The sequence below is a fragment of the Suncus etruscus genome, chromosome 9 (genome assembly GCF_024139225.1).
Source record: "Suncus etruscus isolate mSunEtr1 chromosome 9, mSunEtr1.pri.cur, whole genome shotgun sequence".
Taxonomy (NCBI): domain Eukaryota; kingdom Metazoa; phylum Chordata; class Mammalia; order Eulipotyphla; family Soricidae; genus Suncus; species Suncus etruscus.
The window spans coordinates 108,286,039-108,308,563 of NC_064856.1; the positions used below are offsets into that span (position 1 = coordinate 108,286,039).

General features: G+C 59.9%; 7 protein-coding genes across 10 annotated transcripts; 6 read left to right on the forward strand and 1 right to left on the reverse strand.

Moving 5' to 3' along the window:
• The first annotated feature begins 118 nt into the window (after nt 1-118).
• Nucleotides 119-7,200, forward strand: NUDT22 (nudix hydrolase 22). The gene is made up of 6 exons (XM_049779880.1): nt 119-190; nt 748-1,245; nt 1,497-1,595; nt 6,455-6,552; nt 6,694-6,787; nt 7,025-7,200. Exons 2-6 carry the CDS (start codon nt 766-768, stop codon nt 7,118-7,120), a joined length of 867 nt encoding a protein of 288 aa, XP_049635837.1. The 5' UTR covers nt 119-190; nt 748-765; the 3' UTR covers nt 7,121-7,200.
• LOC126017905 (60S ribosomal protein L38-like) lies at nt 2,700-2,923 on the forward strand. Its single transcript, XM_049779968.1, is given in 2 exon segments — nt 2,700-2,718; nt 2,721-2,923. Coding segments are annotated over 2 exon segments (210 nt in total). The 3' UTR covers nt 2,912-2,923.
• A 656-nt stretch (nt 7,201-7,856) lies between the features above and the next one.
• On the forward strand, nt 7,857-11,155 carry DNAJC4 (DnaJ heat shock protein family (Hsp40) member C4). The gene is made up of 6 exons (XM_049779895.1): nt 7,857-8,113; nt 8,931-9,012; nt 9,742-9,923; nt 9,999-10,163; nt 10,803-10,895; nt 11,008-11,155. Exons 1-6 carry the CDS (start codon nt 7,974-7,976, stop codon nt 11,114-11,116), a joined length of 771 nt encoding a protein of 256 aa, XP_049635852.1. The 5' UTR covers nt 7,857-7,973; the 3' UTR covers nt 11,117-11,155.
• Nucleotides 11,156-11,312: 157 nt separating this feature from the next.
• VEGFB (vascular endothelial growth factor B) lies at nt 11,313-15,003 on the forward strand. Of its 2 annotated transcripts, none has more exons than XM_049780004.1 (7): nt 11,313-11,647; nt 12,018-12,063; nt 12,458-12,654; nt 12,756-12,829; nt 12,971-13,012; nt 13,241-13,476; nt 14,632-15,003. In XM_049780004.1, the coding sequence occupies exons 1-6, from the start codon at nt 11,588-11,590 to the stop codon at nt 13,452-13,454; spliced, it is 633 nt and encodes a 210-aa protein (XP_049635961.1). In that variant the 5' UTR covers nt 11,313-11,587; the 3' UTR covers nt 13,455-13,476; nt 14,632-15,003. The 2 variants fall into 2 exon arrangements, with proteins under 2 accessions (XP_049635961.1, XP_049635962.1); XM_049780005.1 differs by having other exon boundaries at nt 13,342-13,476.
• Nucleotides 15,004-16,869: 1,866 nt separating this feature from the next.
• FKBP2 (FKBP prolyl isomerase 2) lies at nt 16,870-19,538 on the forward strand. Of its 3 annotated transcripts, none has more exons than XM_049779932.1 (6): nt 16,870-16,954; nt 18,204-18,378; nt 18,651-18,763; nt 18,889-18,935; nt 19,237-19,272; nt 19,366-19,538. In XM_049779932.1, the coding sequence occupies exons 2-6, from the start codon at nt 18,208-18,210 to the stop codon at nt 19,425-19,427; spliced, it is 429 nt and encodes a 142-aa protein (XP_049635889.1). In that variant the 5' UTR covers nt 16,870-16,954; nt 18,204-18,207; the 3' UTR covers nt 19,428-19,538. The 3 variants fall into 3 exon arrangements, with proteins under 3 accessions (XP_049635889.1, XP_049635890.1, XP_049635891.1); XM_049779933.1 differs by having other exon boundaries at nt 16,941-17,060; XM_049779934.1 differs by lacking the exon at nt 16,870-16,954 and adding an exon at nt 17,943-18,008.
• Nucleotides 17,108-17,932, forward strand: LOC126018773 (translation initiation factor IF-2). The gene has a single exon (XM_049780868.1). The coding sequence runs from the start codon at nt 17,108-17,110 to the stop codon at nt 17,864-17,866; it is 759 nt and encodes a 252-aa protein (XP_049636825.1). The 3' UTR covers nt 17,867-17,932.
• On the reverse strand, nt 19,529-21,853 carry PPP1R14B (protein phosphatase 1 regulatory inhibitor subunit 14B). Its single transcript, XM_049779912.1, is given in 6 exon segments — nt 19,529-20,183; nt 20,290-20,322; nt 20,515-20,598; nt 21,360-21,671; nt 21,674-21,748; nt 21,750-21,853. Coding segments are annotated over 6 exon segments (648 nt in total). The 5' UTR covers nt 21,825-21,853; the 3' UTR covers nt 19,529-20,114.
• Nucleotides 21,854-22,525: the final 672 nt, after the last annotated feature.

Genomic DNA, 22,525 nt, shown 5'->3' on the forward strand with positions numbered 1-22,525 from the left:
ACCCCCGCGGCCGGCCGGCCCCGCCCACCGCGCTGGGATCCGCCAATGGGAAGCCGAGGTCGCCAGGGGCGGGCACTTCCGCCGACGGGGAAGGGGGCGTGGCCTGCGGCAGGCCCGTCTGTTGCTGAGTCCCTCTCACTGCTGGAGGCTGGAGATCCGGACCCCCCGGGGGGAACCCATCGCAGCCCGGGTTAGAGAGTGCCCCCCGGGTTTGCGAGACGCGGGCGTTAGAGGGGTGATGGGGCCCAAGGCCTCAGGATGATTAGGTTGCCCGGAAGTCCTTGAGATCGCAGGCGGCAGGAACCTGGGTGGGTGGGCTGGAGACAGGTGGACAGGTGTCTTGAGTGGGTGGGGGCGATCGGGCAGCGCCCAAGGGCTGAGAGTGGGCAGGGAGGTGCAGAGGGACCCCCAGAGGCCAAATCTGGGGCAGTGGGTGGGTGGGCTGGAGAAAGGTGGGCAGGAGTCTTGAGTGGGTGGGGGGCGATCAGACAGCGCCCAAGGACTGGGAGTGGGCAGGGAGATGCAGAGGGACCCCCAGAGGCCAAATCTCGGGCAGTGGGTGGGTGGGCTGGAGACAGGTGGGCAGGAAGTCTTGAGTGGGTGGGGGGCGATCGGGCAGTGCACATGGCTGGGAGATGCAGGGGACCCCCAGAGGCCAAATCTGGGACAGTGGGTGCCAGTCCTCGGGTCCAGGCTGGTTGTGGTCCTCCTCCCTGGGGTGACAGATCTGGTGGTGTCCTCTCCCAGAGCTGCCCTTTCCAGGCCATGGACCCCGAGGTGTCCCTGCTGCTGCTCTGCCCCCCAGGGGGGCTGCCTGAGGAGCAAGTGAGAGTGGAGCTGAGTCCCGCCCACGATCGCCGCCCGCTGCCCGGAGGGGACTCGGCCATCGCTGCAGTTTGGGAGAGCAGACTGCAGACCCAGCCCTGGCTCTTCGATGCCCCTAAATTCCGCCTGCACTCGGCCACCCTGGCGCCCGCCGGCTCCACTGGGCCTCCGCTGCTCCTACGCTTGGGCCTGACTTCCTACCGAGACTTCCTGGGCACCAACTGGGCCAGCTCTGCCGCCTGGCTGCAGCAACAGGGGGAGACCGACTGGGGTGACAAGCAAGCCTACCTGGCAGACCCCTTGGGGGTCGGTGCTGCTCTGGCCACTGCAGATGACTTCCTTGTCTTCCTTCGTCGCTCTCGGCAGGTGGCTGAGGCTCCAGGGCTGGTAGATGTGCCCGGAGGGCATCCTGAGCCTCAGGTGAGATGCCAGGCTGTGTGCCCAGGTATAGCTGGATCACAGTTGCCTGGTTTGGAAAGACAGAGTTGACTTGAGACTTCTCTGAAGTCAGTGTTCAGGGCAGCCCTCTGCCTTCCTATCGACCCACCTATCGGCAGGTGGGAAGGAGGGAAGGACCTCTCTGGTGGGTGCCTGTCTGATCTGTGCCCAACTGGATGCTTAGCCACCGTGTATGGGGGAGGCAAGGACTGAATACTTATGACTTCTCTCAGGCCCTGTGTCCCGGTGACAGACCCTCGCACAAGGACCTCCAAGGGGAGCTTGTGGTGCATGAGCTCTTCTCCAGCATCCTCCAGGAGATCTGTGATGAGGTGTGTGAGGACAAGAGGCCAAATAAAGTTGGGAGGTGGGTGGGCAGGAAGCTCAACAGGTGTGGGGTCTCCTACTGGGAAGGCAGGGTCACACAGGGGCTATTCCTGACTCTCTGCTCAGGGATCACTCTGATGATACTTGTCAGGGGGGCCATATGGGGTGCCAGGAATCGAACCCAGGTTTGCAGTGTGCAAGGTAGGTATTGTTGTGCCAGCCCAGGCATGTGGTCCTGGATGAAAAGGTTGGTTGGGGGGCTGGATCGATAGCACATCAGTAAGATATTTGCCTTGCACGCAGCCAACCCAAGATGAACTCTAGTTAAATTCTCAGCATCCCATATGGTCCCTCAAGCCTGACAGGAGCAATTTTTTGTGTTTGTATTTTTGGGTCACACCCGGCAGCGCTCAGGGGTTACTCCGGACTCTGCACTCAGAAATCACTCCTGGCAGGCTCAGGGGACCATATGGGATGCTGGGATTTGAACCACCATCCTTCTCCATGCAAGACAAACGCTTTACCACTGTGCTATCTCTCCGGCCCACCAGGAGCAATTTTTGAGCACAGAGCCAGGAGTAACCCCTGAGCACCACTGGATGTGACCCAAAAACCAAAATAAAAAAGAAGAGATTGGTTGGCTTTGTCATTAGGTACACAGGAGTCTCTGAGCTTCAAGGATTTCCTCATTTCAGTGCAAGCAGGGATGTTTTTGTTTTGTTATGTTGTTGGGCCACACCTGGTGACAATTAGGGGTTACTCCCAGCTATTCACTCAGAAATCACTCCTGGCTTGGGGGACCATATGGGATGCCAGGGGATCGAACCACGGTCCATCCTAGGTTATCTGCGTGCATGGCAAATGCCCTATCTCTTGCACCACTGCTCTGGCCCCGGGGGGGGGTACATTTTGACTGAAATGATTCAATTATGAACATTTTGCAACCATGGTGCTTAAATAAATTATCCTTTAAAAAAAAAGAAATTTGACCTTTTCCGCCCGGAGGCCAGCCCTGTGCCTTGGGCACTCTGTGGAGAGAAGGCAGAATCATCTGGGATCATCCAAGGCCGGGGACCAGTGTGACCTTTGCTACTCGCTTGCAACCAGCCATGCCACACAAAATCGAGGAGATAAGGACTTTCTGCTCGCAGCTCGGAGGAAGGATGCCAAGTCCGTTAAGATCAAGAAAAACAAGGAGAACGTGAAGTTCAAGGTTCGATGCAGCCTTTACCTGTGCATGTTGGTCATCACGAACAAGGAGAAGGCGGAGAAACTGAAGCACTCGCTGCCCCCAGGTTTGGCTGTGAAGGAGCTGAAATGAGTGAAGCGGGCTGGAAGACCAGATTAAAGATGTGAAAACTCTCAAAAAAAAATAATAAAAGAAAATTAGGGGGCCCGGAGAGATAGCACAGCGGCGTTTGCCTTGCAAGCAGCCGATCCAGGACCAAAGGTGGTTGGTTCGAATCCCGGTGTCCCATATGGTCCCCCGTGCCTGCCAGGAGCTATTTCTGAGCAGACAGCCAGGAGTAACCCCTGAGCATTGGGTGTGGCCCAAAAACAAAAACAAAAACAAAAAAAGAAGAAAATTGGGGTTTGGAGAGAGATAGCATGGAGGTAAGGCATTTGCCTTGCATGCAGAAGGACAGTGGTTCTAATCTCGGCATCCCATATGGTCCCCTGAGCCTGCCAGGAGCGATTTCTGAGCATAGAGCCAGGAGGAACCCCTGAGCGCTGCCGGGTGTGATCCCCCAAAAAAATTGATCCCCAAGGACCGAAGAGATATCACAGAAGGTAGGGCATTTGCCTTGTATGTGGCTGACCCGGATTTGATTTCAGCATCCCATATAGTTCCCTGAGCCTGCCAGGAGTGATTTCTGAGTGCAGAGCCAGGAGTAACCCCTGGTGTATCCGAGTGTCGCCCAAAACTGAAAACACTGATTCCTGAGGGCCAGAGCGATAACACAGTGGGTAGGACATTGCCCAGCATGTTACCGATCCAGGTTCAATCCTTGGTATCCCGTATGGCTCCTTAAGACTGCCAGGAGCAGGGGCTGGCGAGGTGGCGCTAGAGGTAAGGTGTCTGTCTTGCAAGTGCCAGCCAAGGAAGGACCGCAGTTCGATCCCCCAGCAACCCATACGGTTCTCCCAAGCCAGGGGCAATTTCTGAGCACTTAGCCAGAAGTAACCCCTGAGCATCAAACGGGTGTGGCCCGAAAAAACAAACAAAAAAATAATAATAAAGACTGCCAGGAGTAATTTCTAGATGTGATCCAAAGATTTTAAATAAAAAATCTAGGCCGGTGGCCGGAGAGATAGCATGGAGGTAAGGCGTTTGCCTTTCATGCAGTGGGACAGTGGATCGAATCCTGGCATCCCATATGGTACCCCGTGCCTGCAAGGGGCGATTTTCTGAGCATAGAGCCAGGAGTAACCCCTGAGCGTTTTGGGTGTGACCCAAAAACTAAAAACCAAAAAAAAAAAAAAAATCCAGGCCGGAGAGATAGCATGGAGGTAAGGCGTTTGCCTTGCATGCAGAAGGTCAGTGGTTCGAATCCCGGCATCCCATATGGTCCCCCAAGCCTGCCAGGAGCGATTTCTGAGCACAAAGCCAGGAGTAACCCCTGAGCGCTGCTGTGTCCCGTGTCCCTGTCCGCTTCACTCACTTTAGCTCCTTCACAGCCAAACCTGGGGGCAGCGACTACTTCAGTTTCTCCACCTTCTCCTTGTCCGTGATGAACAACATGTACAGGTAGCGGCTGCAGCGAACCTTGAACTTCATGTTCTCCTTGTTTTTTTTTTTTTTTGGTTGTTTTTTTGTAACCCCGGTGGTGCTCAGGTTACTCCTGGCTATCTGCTCAGAAATAGCTCCGGGCAGGCACGGGGGACCATATGGGATGCCTGGATTCTAACCAACCACCTTAGGTCCTGGATCGGCTGTTTCTGTGCTATCTCTCAGGCCCCTCCTTGTTTTTCTTGATCTTGAAGGACTTGGCATCCTTCCTCCGAGCTGTGAGCAGAAAGTCCTTGATCTCCTCGATTTTGTGCAGTATGGCTGGTTGCAAGCGAGTAGCATAGGCTAAGCCGGTCCCCAGCCTTGGATGATTCCCCCTTCTCTCCACAGAGTGCCCACGGCACAGGGCTGGTATCGGGCAGAAAAGGTCAAATTTCTTTCTTTTTTTTTTGGTTTTTGGGCCACACCCGGCATTGCTCAGGGGTCACTCCTGGCTGTCTGCTCAGAAATAGCTCCTGGCAGGCACGGGGGACCATATGGGACACCGGGATTCGAACCAACCACCTTTGGTCCTGGATCGGCTGCTTGCAAGGCAAACGCCGCTGTGCTATCTCTCCGGGCCCAAATTTCTTTTTTTTAAAGGATAATTTATTTAAGCACCATGGTTACAAACATGTTCATAGTTGGGTCATTTCAGTCAAAATGTACACCCCCCACCCCCCAGGGCCGGCGAGGTGGCGCTAGAGGTAAGGTGTCTGTCTCTGAAATAACTCCTGACGGCCAGAGAGATGGCGCTAGAGGTAAGGCATCTGCCTTGCGCGCGCTAGCCTAGGACAGACCGAGATTTCATCCTCTGGCGTCCCATATGGTCCCCCCAAGCCAGGGGAAATTTCTAAGCGCTTGCCAGGAGTAACCCCTGAGCATCAAATGGGTGTGGCCCCAAAAAACAAAATAAATAAATAAAAATAAAAAAAATGTACACACACCCCCCGGGGCCAGAGCAGTGGTGCAAGCGTAGGGCATTTGCCTTGCACTCAGATAACCTTGGATGGACCGTGGTTGAATCCCCTGGTGTCCTATATGGACCCCCAAGTCAGGAGCGATTTCTGTTTATGTTTTTGTTTGTGTTTTGTTTTCGGGCCACACCCATTGACTCAGGGATTAGTCCTGCCTATGGGCTCAGAAATCGCTCCTGACTTGGGGGGACCATATGGGACGCAGGGGGATGAAATCTCGGTCTGTCCTAGGCTAGTGCGCACAAGGCAGATGCCTTACCTCTAGCGCCATCTCTCTGGCCCTCAGGAGCAATTTCTGAGCGCACATAGTCAGGAGTAACTCCTGAATGTCACCCGGTGTGGCTCAAAAAAGCAAAAAACAGAAACAAAAACAAAAACTGAACACTCCCTCCACAGTATAACTTTCTCACCAACAATGTTCCCCTCTTTTCTCTTCCCCCATTCTCTGCCTGTCTTTGAGATAGGCATTCTATTTCTCTCTCTCTCTCTCTCTCATCATCCACTTCTTTAGCCACTCATCTATTGTTGGGCATCTGGGTTGTTTCCAGATTCTGGCTGTTGTAAATAGACCTGCAATGAACATAAAAGGCAGAGGGCATTTTTGTATTGTGTTTTCATGTTCCTAGGGTATATTCCTGGGAGGGGATCGATTTTTTTTTTTTTGGGTCACACCCGGCTGTGCTCATGGGTTACTCCTGCTGTCTGCTTAGAAATAGCTCCTGGCAGGCACGTGGGACCATATGGGACACCGGGATTCGAACCAACCACCTTTGGTCCTGGATCGGCTGCTCGCAAGGCAAACGCCGCTGTGCTATCTCTCCGGGCCCGATTTTTTTTTATTTTTATTGTGAAAGGATTAATTTCTTAAGTCTGGCTCCCCAGACTTGAGGAAGGAGAAGTCAGTAGGAGCACCAACAACTAAATGAGTCATTCACCCCTGAGCAGATGATTCCATCTTTGCTTCCATTTCTCCTTTCTGTACAGTGAAGCGCTGAGACCCAGTGTTTTGGGTGCTTGAGCTACAAACCTCCTTGTGAGGGTAGCAGGCTGCTCTCTATTAAGGGGAAGCACATGAGGGCAGTGGGCACTGATGGATGGGACCCTCCTGCCCACCTAGGTGAATCTGCCACTGCTCACCCTGAGCCAGCCGCTGCTACTGGGCATTGCCCGCAACCAGACCAGTGCAGGCCGTGCCAGTGCTGAATTCTTCATCCGGTGAGTGAGCTCTGGGGAGTTGGGTTCTGTATTCCAGAGTGGAGTCAAGGTCATAAAACTTGGTTGAGACACCTGGGTACCTACTGGCCTACTCGCCAGGTGCCAGGTATTTCCCTGGCTGACTCTCATGTTCTTCTCCAGATGCAGCCTGACTTCGGAGCAGGTGAGGAAATACTACCTAAGTGGGGGACCGGAGGCCCACGAGTCTACAGGAATCATCTTTGTGGAGACCCAGGTATGAGAAGGTCAAATGTCTGCTTGCTCAAAAAACTGCTGATTGATGATTAATCTGTGTCCCTGCACACTGGATCAGTTGGGATTCTCAAATTCCTCAGAGTTTCATTTTGGGTCAAAACACTTTATTTGGGAATGCTATGGTAACCTCATAAACAGATATTTCCCCAGCCCCAGGGTGCAGTGTAGCAGGCTCTGCCACTCAGGCACCCAAATGCTGCTTCCATCTCCCTAACAGAAAGTGCAGAGGCTGCAAGAGACAGAAATGTGGGCTGAGCTCTGTCCTTCGGCCAAAGGCGCCGTCTTCCTCTACAACCTGGTCCAAGGAAGTTAGTTCCACATGACTGCCTTGGGGGGAGTCCCCCAGCCCCATCATCACAGCTCAGAAGGCAATAAAGAACTTTTATTCTTGGATTCCATTGGCACCCGCTATTTCTGTAAGACAGCGAGGGGGAGGGATAGGGATGGGCATCTAGGACCCTGCCTGGGCAAGAAGCAGGCCATGTGAGGTTAAGGGGATCTGCTGTGGCTTCCCTTCAGCCAGCTGGGATTGATGGCTTGTCTCCTTGCCATACCCCTGTGGATGGAAGCTGCACCTGGAAAACGTTGTAGATCAGAGCAACAGCCATGCTGCATTGGTTTGGCAAAGGCAGGGCTTAACTAAGTAGCACGGAGGGTCGCCGGCAGCACAGCGTGTTTGGGCCTCGGGGGGCGGGACTAAGGGGCGGGGCCCGAGTCGCCAACGACCAATGGCTGAGCGAGGGCGGAACCTCCGCGTGGTCCTTCCGGTTGGGGGTGTGACGCGCCTCGGCCAATCAGCGCGCGGGGGCGTGGTCGTCCGGGCGCCGGTCATGGCGGCAGTCGTGGAGTCGGTGAGTGCAGCAGGGGCGGGGCTTCGCCGTGGCCCCTCCCCCGCTCTCCCTTTCCCCAACCCCGGGGGGATCTTGGGGTGGGGGGTGGTCTCTATAGCCCCCCCGAGCACCGCGGAAAGGAGTCCCGGGCTCTCGGATCGGGAGAGGCAGCTTGCTAGGTGCTGCCAGGCTGGTCCTGAGTCTGGAAGCCCTATGGGCCTGCACCTCCCCAAAAACCAGCTTCAGGTTTGCAAGTAATTGCTACTATAGTTAATCGGGGCCAGGTCCCTCTGCTCTGCACCCCGGTGCTAGACCCCTGGTGCTCTCCGGTTCCCCATGCACAACCCTCCGTGGCCTCCTCCTTTCCGCAGCTGCTCGCCCACCGCCATGCTGCCCCTGCTGTCCCTGCGCCTCTGCCCACGGTGCCCACGCCACTCTCCCACCCGGCTCCTCGCGGCGGCAGCTGCCCAGCAGCGGTGAGTCACTCATTTAGGGGCTCCTGAGATCCGTGTCCAGCTCTCTGGCCCGCCCAAGGTGGCCCCGCCGCTGCTCGGTGTCACAAGCAGTTCTGGCAGGTCGCAGGTAATCCTCACCTGGGCAGGCAGGGTCAGCAGGGTCAGGCCCTTTCCCCCACCCAAGATCCTAACTAGAATCCACCGGTGCCTTGAGGCATCTGAGCCCCCAGACAAAAGCGAGGTGATGTCCACAGCTCTAGTGATTTATGAGCATCACGGGGTACCTAGCACTCCTGCTGAGGTGGGTGGGGGGTGTCCCGGGTTTGGAAACACGCAGACCTTTGGACCCTGGTCTGGGGACTTGGATTAGGAATCTGATCTGCTGGAATGAGGTGAGGCTCAGGAATGTGTGTATGTCTGTGTGTGTTTGTTTTTTGGGACACACCCGGCAGCGTTACTCAGGGGTTACTCCTGGCTGTACGCTCAGAAATCGCTCCTGGCAGGCTTGGGGGACCATATGGGATGCTGGGATTTGAACCATCGTCCTTCTGCATGCAAGGCAAATGTACTACTTTCATGCTATCTCTCCGAGCCCGGTGTGTGTGTGTGTTTTAATCAGGCTTCTGATGTGAGGGTTCTGAGGAGTGCACCTGAAAATTTAAGAGCCACAAAAAGTTCACCAAGAAAGCCTAAGTTTCCTTGGTTCCCCCTTAGACCCCTCAGAGCCCCACTGCTAAGTTGGAGGTTGTGACTTGGGGGGAAGAGGACTGGTGGGGTTCCCAAGAGGGTTTCCTTGAGGTCCCCTGGGGGCGCTTCAGCTTCTAGCCTCTCTCCACAGTAACTACTATGAACTGTTGGGGGTGCATCCTGGTGCCAGCACTGAAGAAATTAAACGAGCTTTCTTCTCTAAATCCAAAGAGGTACCTGTCACCCCAGTGGTGCCTGCCAGGGGGAGGAAAGAGGGAAGGCAAGATCAGAGCCCAGCTGGAGTGCACTCCTAATTTCCCAAGAGCAGGGTCTGGGTCATGTGATAGTATAGCTAGGAGGGCGTTTGCTTGGCTCGTGACCAATTTGGATTCCATCCCATATGGTCCTTTAAGCTCTCCAGAAGTTTTCCTTGAGCACAGAACCAGTAATAAGCACTGAGCACCATCAGATATGGCCCCCCAAAACACACACACACAGATTCCCAGGAGCAGACCTAAGTGGTTTGGGTTGTGTGTGCCCCAAGCAGAAATATTCTTGGGAATGTTGGAAGCAGAAACCAGGGCTACATCTGCTGGGCTGGCATCAGCCCTCCCAACTGCCTGTTCTTACTTCAGAGGGGTATGGGCTTGGAGCTGTACCCTGTAGTGCTCAGGGGACTGTTCCTGACTCTGTGCTCAGCAGTGACCCCTGGCAATGCTCGGGGGACCGAATGTCATCAGAGATTGAATGGAAGTTAGTCACACTTGAGTCTGGTGCAGTAAGCTCGAGGCTCTATCGTAGGAAAAAGCCTGGAATGGAGTGAGGTGCAAACAGTGGGTGGGTGGACTAGAGCCTGAGTCTCTGGCCTCTGGGAGGACCGGGCAAGCTGGGCGGCTATTTTTTTGGAGGGGACCTGAGAGGGGCATGGAAAGGGAGATGAGGGGAGTCTTGCCCCCCTCCAGCTCCATCCTGATCGAGACCCAGGGAACCCGACCCTGCACAGCCGCTTTGTGGCGCTGAGTGAGGCCTACCAAGTGCTGAGCCGGGAGGAGAGTCGCCGCAACTATGACCAGCAGCTCCATGCCACTATGCCCCCAACCTCAGGGAAAACAGTCCGGCACGGGCCAGCACACCAGACATACAGGTAGGCCTGTGGTTCCACTCCCTCTGCCCTAGGTATTTTGGAAACCTCATCCTCACACTCTCCCTTTTATCCCAGAGACCCTTGGGAAGACCCCAACGCGAGATACTGGGCCCAGTTCCGTGGTGTGAGGCCTCAGGGGTCAGAGGAGAGGCGACAGCAGCAGAAACTCAACAAGCGGGTGATGGGTTACTGTGTGCTGGTCATGCTGGCAGGCATGGCCCTGCACTACGTGGCCTTCAGGTACAGCTTCAGGGGGCTGGGCATTGGGGGGTGCAGGGAGGGGCAGAGTAAAGCCAGCTGGAGCCAGTCATTCCCACCACCTCTGGGGTGTCCAGACCTCTTATTTTTCTATTAATTTTTGGGTCATACCCACAGTGTTCGGGGGTTACTCCTGATGGTACTCAGGGGACCGTTGGAGATAACAGGGATTGAACTTGGGTCAGCTACTTGCAAGGCAAGTACCCTCCCCACTGTGCTATGACTCTGACCCCTCCAGAGCCTCTTCTGACTTGGCAAAGCAACTCAACTCCCCATTGGAGGCTAACGTCCTGTTCAGGTTTTGTGTCCTGGCTTCCAGTGCCCTAGAGAGGGAAATGCGTTCCCTTCTAACGGGGCTTTGCCTGCCACTGTCCTTAATCAGTCAAGCTCTCTACCTGCCATGCTGCTGTTGGCGACACTAGTCCCCTGAGCTGGCTGCTATGATCTTTCGAGCTGCTGTAACTCCTGCAACAGGACAATTGGGCCTAGGTCACCACTGGACTCTGGTCAACTCGGATCACTGTGATCCGTCTCCCCACTGGGTCCCAGACAGGATTGTCTGTCTGAGACCTTCCAGAAGACAGGACGGGGGACCCAGGGCTCATAACGACCCCCTTGCAGAAAGCTGGAACAGATTCACCGGAACTTCATGGATGAGAAAGATCGAATCATCATGGCCATCTACAATGAGACTCGAGCTCGTGCCCGCGCCAGGTCTGACCCAGCACCTCCTGCTGTCTCCTCCTGCCCAAGCCCGGGCCACCCCTCCACCCTGACCCCAACCCCTGCTTGGCTCCCCAGCCCACTCAGATGCTCTGTCCTGCAGGGCCAAGAAGGCCAGGCTGGAGCAGGACGCACAGCAGAGCCAGGCGCTGGCATCTTCGCCCAGACCCGTCGCGGGACCCGAGGTCGTGCCCCCTGGCACCAGCCCCTGAAGTCCCCCCCAAACCCCATGCAATAAAGAGATTCCCAGAGCTTGTGTCCGGATCCCTCTTTTGGCACTGCCCGGGGGTCCCCTGTTCCCCTCTTAGGCGAGGCGGGAAGGGGTGTGCGCAAGGGGCGGGCCTGCCCAGGGCCTCGCCCCCGTCCCGCCCCTGCCCGGGCCCGGTGGGGCGCGAGTGTCTCGGTCACATGAGCCGCCCGCCAGCCCGCCCGGGCCCGGCCCGCGCCCGTCGTCCCTGTCGCCCGCTGTCTCCGCCACGGGCTGCCCACCCGCCCGGCTCCCCCGGCCCGCTGCGCTGCCTGTGTCCACGGCTCGGGAGGAGGCCGTGGAGGAGCCAACCCCTGCGCCCGGCCCCTGGCCACCAAGCCCGGGCGCGCGCCATGGGGCTCCCCCGGCTGCTGCCCCTCGCGCCGCCGGGCTAGGGCGATGCGGGCACCCACAGCGCGCGGCCCCTGCGGGCACCATGAGTCCCCTGCTCCGCAGCCTGCTGCTCGCAGCGCTGCTGCAGCTGGCCCCCGCCCAGGTACGTGCCAGCCCGCCCGTGCCCTCTCAAGGTTGGCGGAAGTGGGGACGCGCGGGCTGGAGTGGGGTCTGCCCGGGGACCCGGGCATCCCTGCCCTGGACACTGTCCTGTGCCGCCCCGAGCCTCTTCGCGCCCGGCTGTGGGCTGCGGGGGTTCGGATCCTGCAGCTGGCAGGGTCACCCCTGGCACGTGGACTCCAGGCAGGTCGGTCCCAGGTAGCACGGAGTAGACTGGACTGGAAGAGCCAACGGGACCCCAGGAGTAAAGGTTCTGGGATGATGTCAGGAATAGCTTTGCGCTCCCCCGCAGCCTTCCCCACCCGTACCCCCATTGCCTCTGGGGTGCAGGTCTCTCTCTCTCTTTCCCGCAGACCCCCAGCTCCCAGCCTGATGCCTCCACTGTCCACCAGAAGAAAGGTAGGCTGCCCGGTTGCTGCTTGCGGCCTCTGTGAGATGCCAGCTTCCATCTGCCCATTTCTTTTTTTTTTTTTTTTTTTTTTTTTTGGTTTTTGGGTCACACCCGGCAGTGCTCAGGGGTTACTCCTGGCTGTCTGCTCAGAAATAGCTCCTGGCAGGCACAGGGGGACTATATGGGACACCGGGATTCGAATCAACCACCTTTGGTTCTGGATCGGCTGCTTGCAAGGCAAACACCGCTGTGCTATCCCTCCGGGCCCCCATCTGCCCATTTCACAGCCGGCTACATGGATGCTGTGGGGTTCCTGGGGTCTTCTTGGTGGACAGGGCAGAGGGTGTGGCCTGGGAACCAGAGAACCCACGGGGCACTGCACCCCTCTCGCTCTGCCCTCAGTGGTGCCCTGGATGGATGTGTACGCCCGGGCTACCTGCCAGCCACGGGAGGTGGTGGTACCCCTGAGCATGGAGCTCGAGGGCACTATAGCCAAGCAGGTAGTGCCCAGCTGCGTGACCCTGCAGCGCTGTGGCGGCTGCTGCCCGGATGACGGCCTGGAGTGTGTCCCTGTGGCGCTGCACCAAGTCCGGCTTCAGGTACCAGGGTGAGAGGGGAGGGCACCACGAGGGGCATGCACACACCCCTCTTGCCATGGCCGCTTCACCGTCTCCCCCCCCCCCCCATTTCCTGCTAACAGATCCTCATGATCCACTACCCGAACAGTGAGCTAGGGGAGATGTCCCTGGAAGAGCACAGCCAGTGTGAATGCAGGTGCCCGCCAGAGACGTGGGGCGCTTCCTGGGTGTGGGTTTTGTGGGTGTTGGGTGTGGTTGTATCCATCTTCGGGGAGGCCGAGGGAAAGATGCTGGCTCTTCTCATCCTCTCCTGTCCATTCTCTGCCTTATGTTTCAGACCCAAGAAGAAAGAACAAGATCCTGCTACTAAGGGGGACAGGTGAGTTCCTGGCTTTTATGGGGTGGAAACCCAGCCCTGTCCAGAGCAGCAGGGTTGGGTGGGACCTGGGAGGGTCAGAAGATGGGGGTGCTCTCCTCTCCCCCCTTCTTCTCTCACTCCCTCTGTCCCCTTTTCCTCTGCTGCCAGAACCTGTCTGTGGGCACCCTAGCCCCCAGTTCTCGGGAAGGCTGGTCCTTCCCACCCCGGACACACTGTTTCTCCTCCTAGGGATGCCACTGCCCACCACCACCCCAAGCCCCGCTCCGTTCTGGGCTGGGACCCTGGCCCGGGAGCACCCTCCCCAGCTGACATCACCCATCCCACCCCAGCCCCAGGCCCCTCTGCCCACGCTGTGCCCAGCGCCGCCAGCGCCCTGACCCCCGGACCTGCCGATGTCGCTGCCGACACCGCAGCTTCCTCCGTTGCCAAGGGCGGGGCTTAGAGCTCAATCCAGACACCTGCAGGTGAGATGTAGGGCGGGGTGGGGGGGCCTTGTCCCCTTTGGAGTGCTGCCAGGGGGAGCCTGCCAGTGGGAGAAGCGCCAGTCCAGGGGAAGCTTGGAGCGTGTTGAACCAATATTTACTGAGTGTCTGCTGGCACAGGCTCCGCGTAAACAGGGCTGACCTTCTGCTGTGGAGTGACCTAACACAGGCTGCCAGCAGTGGCAGTGCCAAGGGCCCCTGACACTCCTTCAGGTGGCAGAGCCTTCCTAGAAGCCTCGGGGGCTGATGTCTGTGCCACCTCCTGGGCTCTCATGGACCCCTGAGGATGCCGCAGGGGGACAGTTCTCACCCACCTGCTCTTCCACCCTCCCTGTCCCCACCAAGTCATGAGATGGATCATCTGCTGGGCTAGCCGGCGCTGTCAAGAATATTAGCAGAGGGCCCAGAGAGATAGCATAGCGGTGTTTGCCTTGTAAGCAGCCGATCCAGGACCAAAGGTGGTTGGTTCGAATCCCGGTGTCCCATAGGGTCCCCCGTGCCTGCCAGGAGCTATTTCTGAGCAGACAGCCAGGAGTAACCCCTGAGCACCGCCGGGTGTGGCCCAAAAAAACAAAACAAACAAACAAACAAACAAAAAGAATATTAGCAGAGGGCCCGGAGAGATAGCACAGCGGTGTTTGCCTTGCAAGCAGCCGATCCAGGACCAAAGGTGGTTGGTTCGAATCCCGGTGTCCCATAGGGTCCCCCGTGTCTGCCAGGAGCTATTTCTGAGCAGACAGCCAGGAGTAACCTCTGAGCACCGCCGGGTGTGGCCCAAAAAAACAAAACAAACAAACAAACAAACAAAAAGAATATTAGCAGAGGGCCCGGAGAGATAGCACAGCGGTGTTTGCCTTGCAAGCAGCCGATCCAGGACCTAAGGTGGTTGGTTCGAATCCTCGGTGTCCCATATGGTCCCCCCGTGCCTGCCAGGAGCTATTTCTGAGCAGACAGCCAGGAGTAACCCCTGAGCACCGCCGGGTGTGACCCAAAAACCAAAAAAAAAAAAAAAAAAAAAAAAAAGAATATTAGCAGAAAGTGGGGGCAGGAGTAGGTGAAAGGGGTGAGGCTGGAAGAGCAGCCCTGAGTTCCATCTGCAGCAACAGTCTCCCTGTCTCCCCTGCCTCCCCTGCATAGGTGCCGGAAGCTGCGGAGGTGACAACCCACTTTCCAGATCCATAGGGATGCTCGCTTCACAGGCTATGCCCCAGACTGGGAATTGATGACCCCCTGTTGGGACCCACCAGCCACCAAACCCTGGGTCCTAATGGAAGCTGCTTCAGGAGGGCTTTCTACCACATCCAAGACCGTCATCCCACTGGGCAGAGCTGCTCAGGGAAACTGAGGCAGCAAGAGTGGCCACCTACTGATTTGGGGCCAACAGGGTCTTATCTCCTGTTCTGGCCCCCCTGTGCAAGTGAGCACCTCACAAGTGCCCCCTCTGAGGCCTCACTGGGCTTCAGGGTGAACAATGCTGCAAACCCCGATAAAGAGATGGAAGGAGCCATCTGTCTGTGTCCCTGTGTCGCCTGTACATCAGGCATGAATGTGCCACTCTGACTCCCCCTCATTGTGCATATAAAGGAAACGAAGCCCCGCCCGGTGCCCTCAAGTCCCAGCAGTGCTCAGGTTTATTCCTGGCTCTGTAATTATTAATTATTCCTGGCAGTGTTCATGGTACTATATGGGATGCCCAGGATCAAACCCAGGTGGTCCAGGTACAAGACAAACGCCCTCACCACTTGTGCTATCTTATCTCTCCAGCTCTCTGGCTCTCAGAGTTCCAGACTGGTTCTTCATATCTGTGTGATGGCCAGGCATATGCTGGGGAGCCCCTGCCTTCCTTTCATCCTAAGCTCCTTTCTGGAAGGACACAAGGAGGCATGCACACCTGCTGCTAGTTGGCTGCGGTTGTCACTGCCCTGGCCTGCACAGCACTCTCCAGCATTGGGCACAAGGCAAATGATCATTGTCCAGGCCCCCCTGGTGGCAGCTCTGCCAACTGCTTTGTGTGCCCCCAGCCTAATACTAAAGCTTTGCACCTACCCTGCTCCTCATACCCAGCACCCTGAAAAGGAAGCACTGGTGGTGGTGGACAGGCCATCTCCTTATCCCGATCCTGGCACCTGCCCTTCTGCCTGCAGCCTCCAGTGATCCTGGGGCTGCTGGCAAAAGGATGTACAAACACTATCTTTGGGCACAGAAATTTGCTAAGTGTGTGGGCCCTGGTTGGGCCCACCACCTATCAACAGCATGGTGCTCAGGACCTTGATTTGATGGGTCTATGGCCCTTCGGAAACAAGACATTTCAGGGTCAAAGCATGACCCCAACACTTGCCCTGAGCTGTCTGAGCCAGTCAGAGCTTTCAGGGTGCTGGCCTGCTGGGGCTGCGTTAGAAGAGACCTTCTTGACTGCGAGTGGTGGCCTTCTAGTACTACCCGCAAGACTGCTGTCTGATGGGCCCGGAGAGATAGCACAGCGGCGTTTGCCTTGCAAGCAGCCGATCCAGGACCAAAGGTGGTTGATTCGAATCCCGGTGTCCCATATGGTCCCCCGTGCCTGCCAGGAGCTATTTCTGAACAGACAGCCAGGAGTAACCCCTGAGCACCGCCGGGTGTGGCCCAAAAACCGGGGGGAAAAAAAAAAAGCAAGACTGCTGTCTGTCACCAGGTCTGGCGATGCCAGAAGGGAACATGGAGTGGTGGGTCACTCAGCCATTTCTTTGGTCATCTTCAGTGCCCTCAATCTATTCCTTTTTCCAATGAAGAGAGAGTCACTGAGAAAGCCTGAATGACTTGGGGATTTGGCCTCTATGCCAAATTGGGTTGAAGTGTTGTCCAACTGCTCATTTATTATTTCCATTGACACACTGACTGGGCATTGCTGTGGGCTCAGGGTGGCCGCTCACTGGGCCTGGGGTGGATGGTCATGCAACCCTACAGGATCCTTTGGGTGACTGGGATGCTAAGTACCCTAATAGGATTTACTCAAGGACACACGGCTTGTCCTTGAGCCACTAAGAGTGGCCCAGAAGAAATTCAAACTCAAAATTTGCTCTGCAGCGAGGACAGTCCATCATCAGGCAACGGGTGTAGGTGGACCAAAGGTCAGGGGCCCAGCAGATACACCATGGGAGGGAGGAGGGGGTGCCATAAAATGGCGCCTTTAGACCCCTCCTGGGAGAAGCCAGCGCCCACCTGACCTTACTGTCACCCCTGCCGGAAGTGCCTCCAGCCCTTGCGGAAGTCACTTTGACCTCACCTTACCACCACCGGAAGTGACGCGAATCACGTGTTGGAGGGAGGCGGGACCCTGGGAGATCCCGCCCCGCGTTTCGTTTTGTCCAATGAGCGCGGGCGGCGTGGCCCGGCCTGGTAGCAACGGCACTGCGCCTGCGCAGAGGCGGTGGCGGCGGCGGCGGCACCGCGCTGGGCTGGACTCCGGGGGCGCGGCGTGGAGGTGAGCGGGGGCCACAGCCCGGGCCTAGGGGACCCGTCGGGGTGTAAGCGGGCCAGGCTGGCTAGGCAGGAGCGGGCCTGGGACCCGAGTCGTTAGCGAGGGTTAGGTGAGGAGGAAATTGGGGGACTCGGGGGTATCGGAGTGGGACTGGGCATGCCGCAGGGGGCGGGGCCTCTGGCGGAACGGGGCGGGGCCCCTGACTTAGGGGCGGGGCCAGACGCGAAGAGGGGCGTGGCTTCTGAGCAGGCGCCGGCGGGAGGCGTGGCGCTGAGCCCGGGGGCGGGACTGGAGCCGGAAGAAGGCGGGGCGTCGGGGGCGGGGCCTGTTGGCGCGGAAGCCCTTTCAAGGCCGGGGGGCGGGACGGAGCCTTCGGGGGCGGGGCTGAAGTCGGAAGGGGGCGGCGCCTGTATAAAACCCACCGTGTTGGGGGCGTGGCCTCACCCTCTGCGGGGCGTGGCCAAGGAGGCGGGCGAGGGCCCGGGCCCAGGTAACGGTCCTGGGCGCCCACGCGGGGGCGGTCTCCGCGGCGGCGGGGCTTGGGGACGCGCGCGGCGGCCCCGGACGCCCCCGGGAGAGGCGGTGTGGGTGGAGCGGGCTCGGGGCCCGCCGGATACGGGCCCCGTGTGGGTGCCCCGGAGACCCCCGCGGGCTCAGAGCTGGGGTGGCGTCCCGGGCGGAGGAAGTTCGGGGTCCGCCTGGGGGGTCCCCGCAGAAGATCGGGGTTCCCCGGAGCCTCCCAGCAGCGAGGTGTGGGTGCCGCGTGGCCGGCCCCCTGCCGCGGCGGCCGAAGTGTGGGTGCGCTGGGCCGGAGGCAACTGGGTGTGGCGCGAGTGGGCCCGCCCGGGGATCGGGACTCCCGGGGTGCAGCCCGAGAGGGTGTGGACTCTGCGCAAAGGGTCGGGGGGCAATTGACAGGCGGGTCCGTGGAGGGCAGGCAGGTAGGTCTGGGGGTGAGCAGAGGGGCGGGGCCCTGGCTGCTGTGGCCTCCCCTGACCCCCTGGCCCCCCACTCCGCCGCTGGGGTCCTCGGGCAAGCCCCACTGCTCACAGATCTGGTAAGTTGTGGCTGGGGAGCTTTGGGGAAGGGATGGCGACCCGGCACCAGGGGGTGGGGTCCCCCAGGGCTGCCAGAACTGATCAGCTAGGGGTGGGTGGGGGGCCTCCTAGCCACCCCTCTTCCAGCCAGTGCTCCATGCCCTCCCTGCCCTCCTCCTCCCCGGTCGCGGGTCGTCGGGGGTCTGTCCCTGCAGAGACATGAGGCTGAGTTGGATCCTGCCGGTCCTGTCCCTCTGCCTGAGTGCCCTGGCCACGGCTGCTACCGGGGCCGAAGGTGGCAAAAGGAAGCTGCAGATTGGTGTCAAGAAGCGTGTGGACCACTGCCCCATCAAGTCCCGCAAGGGGGATGTGCTGCACATGCACTACACGGTGGGTAAGAGGGCGGCCCCTCTGCCATGCCAACCAGGTGGATGACCTTGGCCGAGTGTCGGGCCCTAGCCATCACTCACTGCCTCCTTCTGGCAGTAGAAGCCCTGAGAGTGCTAGCTGGGTGGGGATCTATCTATCAGCAGGGGTGTGTGTGTGTGTTTGGGAGGAGGTTGGCACCCACCTCCCTCCTCCTCCTCCTCCTCCTCCTCCTCCTCCTCCTCCTCCTCCTCCTCCTCCTCGAGGACCAGCGGCCTCTCTCCCGCACCCCACAGGGAAAGCTGGAAGACGGGACGGAGTTTGACAGCAGCCTTCCCAAAAACCAGCCCTTTGTCTTCTCACTGGGCACAGGCCAGGTCATCAAGGGCTGGGACCAGGGTCTGCTGGGGTGAGTTAAGGGCACCTGGCTGTGCTCTTGGAACCCAGCTGTGGGAGAAGAGCCCCTGGGGCAGGAGGGAAGGAGCCCCTCCCCATTACTGGGCAGCCATGTGCTGAGCATGTGTCATCTTGCAGGATGTGTGAGGGGGAGAAGCGGAAGCTGGTGATCCCTTCAGAACTGGGTAGGCAGCCTGCCCTGGAGGGAGAGGGGGCATTCGGTATGTGGTTGGGGAGGGGGATGGTTTGGTTTAAACTCTGTCCCGGGCTCCACCTCACCCACCACTCTGCAGCCCCTGAGAGAACACGTAGTGCAAGGCCTCTGGGCACACCCAGTGCCATCCTGGTTCTCAACTGGGCTCTCAGGCTGTCCCAGCTCAGTTTCCACCCTCCTTGCCCAGACTGGCAGAGCCTGCCCAGGCCTGCCACCTGCCCAACTCCCTGAGTACCTGCGGCTCATCCTGTTTCTTTGTGTGTCTCCGACAGGGTATGGAGAGCGGGGAGCACCCCCAAAGATCCCAGGTAATAAATAGACTTTTGGACTCCTATACGTGTGGCCCCCAGCCCAGCCCCCTCCCCTCTGGCCCTGCCTGACTCCACGTCTCTCCCCCACAGGCGGTGCAACGTTGGTGTTTGAGGTGGAACTGCTCAAAATCGAACGACGATCCGAACTCTAGCCCAAAGGGGTGTATGTGAGCGGGGCAGCCAAGAGGCCACCAGGGACCAGACTGTTTCAACAAACATACATAGGCGAAAAACAAACCAACAAAAAACCAAAACCCTTAAAAGCTGCAGTGAGCCTGTTTATTTGTGGGCCCAGGTGCCCCACCCCTTTCCCTTCCTGGCTGCAGAGGACTTGGGGGGCTGTCCCTGATGGCCAGGTCCTTTTGGGCAGGGTGGCCCAGAGGGAAGGCGAAGAGCTTCTGCCTGTCAACGGCAACCCCCAATCTGCTCCCCTGCCACCTGGCCTCCTGGGCTGTCACCATGGCTGCTGCTGGGCCCTCAGTTACCTGGGGAGAGCCCGCACTGTGAAAGTAGTGTGTCCCCCCCCCTTTGCACCCCCCACTCCCCCAAGACACAGCCAAGGCCACCAGGTGCACCAAAGGCATGTCTTAGCTTTATTAAAGGGCCCGCGCTGCAGTCAATATAAAAACACAAAAATCCCGTCCGCTTAATAACAATAAAAAAACCCCGAAAGTGGAAAACTGAGGGGGCAGGGAAGAGGCCCCTGGACCAGGGGCACGGGGAGCCCCGCTGGCGGCACCAGGCCCAAGTCGTGAGGCTCCCTGGTATTGCTGTTGCTACGGTTGGGGGAGGGCAGCGATTGTCCAGCAGGAGCCCCCGATCATCCAGGCTGGGGACCCTCACTTCTTCTGGGGTGTGCTCAGCTTCTGCATGCCCCGGATCTTGTCCAGCAGGCCAGAGATGAAGGCCTGTGCGAAGAGAGAGGGCGGGACAGTCAGAGTGGAAGTGTGGGTGGTGGTGGTGGTGGGGAACACACACCCTGTCGTCCCCCAAACTCTGGGGGAACCCACTCACCTCAGTGGGTTTGTAACAGTCAACCAGCAACTCCTGGGGAGGGAAAGGGGAGAAGCTGGCAATGAGTTTCTTGAGACTGGGAGGGCCGCCTCCCTTGGTACCCCTGTACACTCTACCACTAGCCCCATTTCCAGAGGGGAAACTGATGCCCCACACCCTAGACAGGGCTGCTGAACTCGGCCCCCAGACACTCCAGCAGCCCTGGTGCCCCCCCAGCCTGCTCACCTTGACCCTGGCGGCTCGGGTATCGTCGCTCTCCATGTCCAAGAGCTCGTCCACATCTATCTCGAGCTCTGGAATCTCCTCTTCCTGGGGTGGGGGACAGACACACAAGGGGCTTGAGTTGGGGCAGAGGGAATGGGGGAAGCCCCGGCCGAGACCCCCCTGCACCCCACAGCAGGATGAGCCGGGCCACAGCAGCAGCTGCTCCACTGGGGGAATAAAAACAACACAGCAGCCCCGTGCCAAGGCCGACTGCCCGTCTGGGGGGAGCTTCCTGTCTGCCAGTGGGCTCCCGGTCGGTGCCAGACAGCCCGATCTGGGAACCCTGCAGATGTCCCCTCCGATTCGGGGGCCCCCCTTTGCAGCCAGGGCACAGGTGGGGCCAGCTGTCCCGGCTCCTCACGGCCCGTCCCTTCCCCCAAACACCTGTCACACGGCTTGGCTTTCTTTTCCCTTCCCGGGAGCTCGGAGGAAGTGAGGGTGAGGGGTCAGGGGATGGAGCCGGGGGGCCCCCGGTGGCGGGGAAACAAAGAGCCCATGCTCCAGGGACAGGAGGGGGGCGCGGGCCGCTCTCCCGGGGTGCAAGCGCCAGCTGCCTTGCCGGGCAAGCCCACTCCTCCACCCTGCCTCCCGGGGGCCTGAGTCACGCCCCGGTGAGCAAGGCAGAGGCACTGGGAGGGGGCCAGAGCCCGCGTGGCCGGGCGGCAAGAGGGCCCAGGCGGGGCCGGCCCCCACCGTAGCCCACACCCGGGCAGCCAGGCGGGCGCCCCGGCCACGCATGCAGGAGCGCATCCGCATCCCTCGAGGCTTGCAGGAGCAGCCCGGGCCCGGGGCTTCGGGCCACGCACCTGGCAGTCGTAGAGGCGCGTGAGCTGCTCCAGGATCCACTCCTCCAAGTTGAGGCGCTTGCGGAGCTCCTTGCGGTCGTACTTGACCGTGACCTTCCCCTGGCGCCGCACCGGGCCGTCGTCGTCCGCGCCCCCCGCACCCTCGCCCGCGGCCCCGGGGGGGCTCTGGAAGTACACGCGGGGCCCGGCGCCCGCACCCGCGGCGCCGCCGCCGCCGCCGCCGCCGCCGGGGGCCGGGGCCGGAGCCGGAGCCGCCAGCGCCGCGCCCCCTGCCGAGCCGCTGTCCGCCATGGCGGCCGCCGGGGCCACGTGCACGATCGGGGGCCCCTCCCTGCGCCGCCGCCTCCGGGGCGCCCGCCGGGCTCGCCGCCGGCTCCCGGGGTGCGCTTAACGCGCGGGGTCGGCTCGGGCTCCGGCTCGGGCGGCGGCGGCGGGGGTGCCCCTCCGAGGGGGCAGCTGCTGCATGCGGAGCGGAGAGGAGCGGAGCCCCCGGGCCTGGCTGGCCTGGCCTGGCCGCGCCCCGCCCCTCCCTCCCGCCCGCCCGCCGGTCCGCCCGCCCGCCCGCCCGCCCTTTGTCCCCCGCGGCCGCCGCCCGAGCCGCCGCCGCCGCCGCCGCCGCCGCCGCTTTCTCTGTCTCGCCAGGCCACGCCCCCTGTCAACCCGGACACGCCCCCTTAAAGGGCCAGGCCCGAGCCTCCGCCGCCGCCTTCTCGGTCCCGCCGAGGCCACGCCCACAGCCACGCCCTCTAAAGAACCAGACCCGAGCCGCCGCCTTCTCGGTCTTGCCTAGGCCACGCCCATAGCCCCGCCCCGTAAAGGGCCAGCCCCGCCCCGTCCCCGAAGGCGCGCCCCCGCATCCTCTCTCTCCACCCATTACTAGATCCCGAGCCCACCCCGAGCCGACCCCCGCGGAGACCGTCGGTCCTTTCTTAGTCCCGGCTTGGAGGCCGAATTGGAATGGAAACCCCGCGGCGCGCGAACCCCCCTCCGAGACCCCCACTCCCCCAAATTCTGCTCCTGGGGCCACTGACCCCTTGGGCGCGAGAAGGTGGGATCTCCGGCCAGACACGTGTCTCCGAGTCCCCCATAGTGGGACGGAGTCGGGGAACGGTGGACGGCAGCCGCCCCGCTGTCCTCGAGCGCATCCCGCGTGGACGCGCGGGTGG

Excerpts from the sequence above, each read along its gene's own strand:
- VEGFB (XM_049780004.1), top strand. The coding sequence starts at position 11,588 with ATGAGTCCCCTGCTCCGCAGCCTGCTGCTCGCAGCGCTGCTGCAGCTG. Across the intron at positions 11,648-12,017 it reads TGCAGCTGGCCCCCGCCCAG|ACCCCCAGCTCCCAGCCTGA; the intron begins GTACGTGCCAGC and ends TCTTTCCCGCAG. Across the intron at positions 13,013-13,240 it reads CCTGCTACTAAGGGGGACAG|GGATGCCACTGCCCACCACC; the intron begins GTGAGTTCCTGG and ends TTCTCCTCCTAG.
- FKBP2 (XM_049779932.1), top strand. The coding sequence starts at position 18,208 with ATGAGGCTGAGTTGGATCCTGCCGGTCCTGTCCCTCTGCCTGAGTGCC. Across the intron at positions 18,379-18,650 it reads TGCTGCACATGCACTACACG|GGAAAGCTGGAAGACGGGAC; the intron begins GTGGGTAAGAGG and ends CGCACCCCACAG. Across the intron at positions 18,936-19,236 it reads GGTGATCCCTTCAGAACTGG|GGTATGGAGAGCGGGGAGCA; the intron begins GTAGGCAGCCTG and ends TGTCTCCGACAG.
- DNAJC4 (XM_049779895.1), top strand. The coding sequence starts at position 7,974 with ATGCACAACCCTCCGTGGCCTCCTCCTTTCCGCAGCTGCTCGCCCACC. Across the intron at positions 8,114-8,930 it reads GCGGCAGCTGCCCAGCAGCG|TAACTACTATGAACTGTTGG; the intron begins GTGAGTCACTCA and ends CTCTCTCCACAG. Across the intron at positions 10,896-11,007 it reads CGAGCTCGTGCCCGCGCCAG|GGCCAAGAAGGCCAGGCTGG; the intron begins GTCTGACCCAGC and ends TCTGTCCTGCAG.
- LOC126018773 (XM_049780868.1), top strand. The coding sequence starts at position 17,108 with ATGCCGCAGGGGGCGGGGCCTCTGGCGGAACGGGGCGGGGCCCCTGAC.
- NUDT22 (XM_049779880.1), top strand. The coding sequence starts at position 766 with ATGGACCCCGAGGTGTCCCTGCTGCTGCTCTGCCCCCCAGGGGGGCTG. Across the intron at positions 1,596-6,454 it reads TCCAGGAGATCTGTGATGAG|GTGAATCTGCCACTGCTCAC; the intron begins GTGTGTGAGGAC and ends CTGCCCACCTAG. Across the intron at positions 6,788-7,024 it reads TCATCTTTGTGGAGACCCAG|AAAGTGCAGAGGCTGCAAGA; the intron begins GTATGAGAAGGT and ends TCTCCCTAACAG.